Source organism: Helianthus annuus, chromosome 17, assembly GCF_002127325.2.
Source record: "Helianthus annuus cultivar XRQ/B chromosome 17, HanXRQr2.0-SUNRISE, whole genome shotgun sequence".
In the NCBI taxonomy this organism is placed as follows: domain Eukaryota; kingdom Viridiplantae; phylum Streptophyta; class Magnoliopsida; order Asterales; family Asteraceae; genus Helianthus; species Helianthus annuus.
Genome location: NC_035449.2, coordinates 24,237,742 through 24,241,605, shown reverse-complemented (window position 1 = coordinate 24,241,605; position 3,864 = coordinate 24,237,742). Strand labels below are relative to the sequence as shown.

The following is a 3,864-nucleotide window of genomic DNA, read 5'->3' as shown; positions in this document are numbered from 1 at the left end:
CATTTCATCATATTACCTTCGGTGATATGTTTGATTCAATGCAGTTGAAATGAATCTCATTTCATTTCACGACTCTACGAGATCCTATTTTATTTTAAGATACTACCCTTGTCTTTTAAACTTTCAAATTTTTACCATTTGGATGAGAATTTTCAAAATTCAACACAAGGTTTCTTTATTTTAAAATTTTAATTTAAAAACATTTTTGTCTTAAAAGCAATAAATTTTTTTACAGGTAATGAATTTTATAATACAAACCATTAACCCGGTTTGTATTCTCCCATCCAAAAATATTACAAAAGTTTATTTTCAAGACAACTCTTGTTTCAAAACAATAATGTTACAAACTCATAATAATTGGATAACTCTAACTTTTGGTTTTCTCTATAGCCGTATTTACAAAATGCCTCCTTGATAAGATACGCAACCTCAAACCAATGAAGAAGTCGCAGCCCTCATCGTTCAACAAATGGCTGCAGTGCTTCCAGGTGTAATAACCCAGATTCATCAGATATACAACAACAATGCCCAGTGTAATTTCAAGACCTTTAATTCAGCCAAACCGCTAAAATTTTCTGGGTCTGAAGGAGCAACCGCACTCTTACAATGGTTTGAAAGTATAGAAAGCACATTCCGCCATATTCAATGTCCCAATGAGCGAAAGGTAGATTTCGCTTCGAGTGTCTTTCAAAGGAGAGCACTCACTTGGTGGAATGGTATTATGAGGGATCGAGGTGTTAAGGTAGCAATGGAACTGACGTGGGAAGAATTTAAGGATCTCATGAAGAAGGAATTCTGCCCACGAAGTGAAATAAGGGCACTGGAAAACGAGTTCTATCATCTGAAGCAGGATAGTGGGGAAAACCGTGCCTACACTGACCGATTTGAACAGTTAAGCCTACTTTGCCCCACTATGGTCACACCTTTGGATCGGGCCATTGAGAAATACATCGATGGTTTACCTAACCATGTCCAAGACATCGTCACTGGCAGCCAACCTGCAACGCTCAGGGAGACTAAGGAATTAGCTGCAATCTTGACTGACTCGCAGGTTAGAAAAGGTAAGTTATTTCGACAAGGAGACAAGAGACAAGACACCGAATCAGTTAACAAGAATTCGAGAAAATCAAAGGCCGAACCTTCTAAAAGTTCTAAGAAGCGCAAGGCTTCAAAGAATTTTGCAATTCCTGCACCTGCTCCACTGAACTCAGTACCCTTTAAGGGATTTTATCGTGGGAAGCAACCTCGGTGCAATCATTGCAATTATCATCATGCGTCAATTTCCCCTTGTCGCCAGTGTACACTTTGTGGTTTGTTTGGACATTTAGCTGTGACCTGTCGTATCCAGAATCAAGCAGCCCCTACTCAGACTCGCCCAAGAGCATGTTTCAATTGTGGTGACTTAAATCATTTCAAGCGAAACTGCCCCAAGCTTGCCAATGCTAATGGACGAGCATTCAACATCAATGAGGCTCAAACCAATGATCAAGCGCTTATGATCATTTGAACCTCTAGTTTTCCTGTTTATTTTTCAAGATCAATGTACATATTTTAAACAATGTTTGTAATGACAATATAAATTTCAAGAAGTTTATCTTTATCTTTATTATTCAATTTTCAATTTCAAATTCTATTATGATTGCACTATGTGTGATTTCAAATGTCATGATAATTCTAAGGATTCCGTTCTTTAGGAACTAAATCTTATAATTTAGTAGAATGTGATTGCACTCTGGTGCATTCATACAAATTTGGTAACACGATCAATACAAGATAATACTGTTTTATGATCATAGCATTATACACATGATTTGTTTATCTAATATGTATCGCACATGATTGTAAATCCAATTTGTTTCATATGTTGATATTAGTGCATACCTAGTATATTATTTTACATGACATTTTATGCTATGTATGTCCATTTATTGCATACTTAGTACATTATTTTACATTACATTTCATGCTATGTATGTCCATTTATTGCATACTTAGTACATTATTTTACATTACATTTTCTGCTATGTATGTCCATTTGGTGCATACTTAGTACATTATTTTACATTATATTTCATGCTATGTTTGTCCATTTATTGCATACTTACTACATTATTTTACATTACATTTTCTGCTATGTATGTCTATTTAGTGCATACTTAGTACATTACATTACATTTCATGCTATGTATGTCCATTTGTTGCATACTTAGTACATTATTTTACATTACATTTCATGCTATGTATGTCCATTTATTGCATACTTAGTACATTATTTTACATTACATTTCATGCTATGTATGTCCATTTATTGCATACTTAGTACATTGTTTTACATTGCATTTCTGTTACACATGTTCTTGTAGCATATGGACACATTGTTTTACATTTCTACCTTGTATGTTCACTTAGCATACCTAGCGCATGATTTGAAAAGTAATTTTTTCCTTGATATGCTTACGTTCTGATGATAATGTATGATTAGTATATGTTGCATTCTACCTGTTTGGTTAATATGAAACATATATATATATATATATATTTGTACTAGAATAAAATATATACTACTAAATTTGTCGTAGGCAAAATAAGTAGTGTTATCATTGCTAGTATGAAATACAATTCAATTTGACAGATGTTATGTTGTGACAATGTTTATTTGATTTAGTTGATAGTTCGACCTTATTATTTGTTTACCCTTGCTTAACAAGAGGAGCTATGTGGACCATGTGACGAAACAAGTAATTATGGGTGCACACTTAATTATGAGTTTCGACACATGAAAACCGTAGTAAGCCTTGTTAAGTATGGTGGCATAAAATCTAGAATGATTAAGGTAACAGGAGGGGTATGATGCGATAAGAACATGGTGGATACGCCGATGGTACTTCCTATATATAAGTGTTCTTATTGTGTTATTCTTCAGAACGTTGCTGAGGTCATTTGGCGATTTTATGTTATATTGGACCATTATGTGATTATGTGTTTGTTTGTTATTTGAGTGTTTGCTCTGATAGATAATAGCAAGTACATTCATTAACTCAAATCGAGCCGACCGGGAGTATGATATGGTGTTAAAGGTGACGATCTTGATGCCATAGGTATGTTGACCCGTCTCCTATGCATGAGATGCTCATGGTGCATTGGATGTACCTCGTGGGACGTTAGAAACCGCGTACGTGTAGGGCTTGAATGTACACCCCTTTGTTTGCTAGGAATTACACTAGGAGCTTAGTATAACATAGTGCCTTACTTAAATGATTTTTGAACACTAGTCGACTATCACAAGTTTCAAAGGAGTGAATACCTTGAGATACTTTGAATACCCCAAATAACCTTTTGAAATCCTTAAAATTTCCAAATGATGCTCCGCATCTTTGGGATCCAGCAATCTGCTTATCCATCAGTTGATTCAATTCCACTCTACGGTCTCCTCTGAATAAATTTCGGGACGAAATTTGATGAAGTAGGGGAGACTGTGACACTTGTGCTCCGTAAACACACACAATGTAGGACACTATCTTTTATCAAAGAAACAATGAGTTTTAACATCAAAAATTTGTTTATTTTGGTTTTACAATTTCACATTTTGATTCTAGTTCATTTTCAAGCTTTAAATCGCTTTCTGGAAAGTTAAACGCGAACTGATGCGTAAAAGTACTCAGTTTAATGCGGCAAACACTCCGGAACAGTGACATAGGCTTAACATACCTTAAATAACTTTTAGATAACTTAGAAATAAGTTTTGAAAGCTTTGGTGTGTCAAAAACAAGTTTATGCACACTCAGGGACTATTTGCATCAAACTGTGAAAGTCTGCTGATTCACATGGTATTGCACATTCCGGAACTTGATCATAAGTTAAATA

At 34.9% G+C, this 3,864-nt stretch overlaps 1 protein-coding gene across 1 annotated transcript; it reads left to right on the top strand.

Annotated features, from left to right (window-relative positions):
- Positions 1 to 469: 469 nt before the first annotated feature.
- Positions 470 to 1,507, top strand: LOC110923861. The gene has a single exon (XM_022167917.1). It carries the CDS (start codon positions 470 to 472, stop codon positions 1,505 to 1,507), a length of 1,038 nt encoding a protein of 345 aa, XP_022023609.1.
- The last annotated feature ends 2,357 nt before the right edge of the window (positions 1,508 to 3,864 follow it).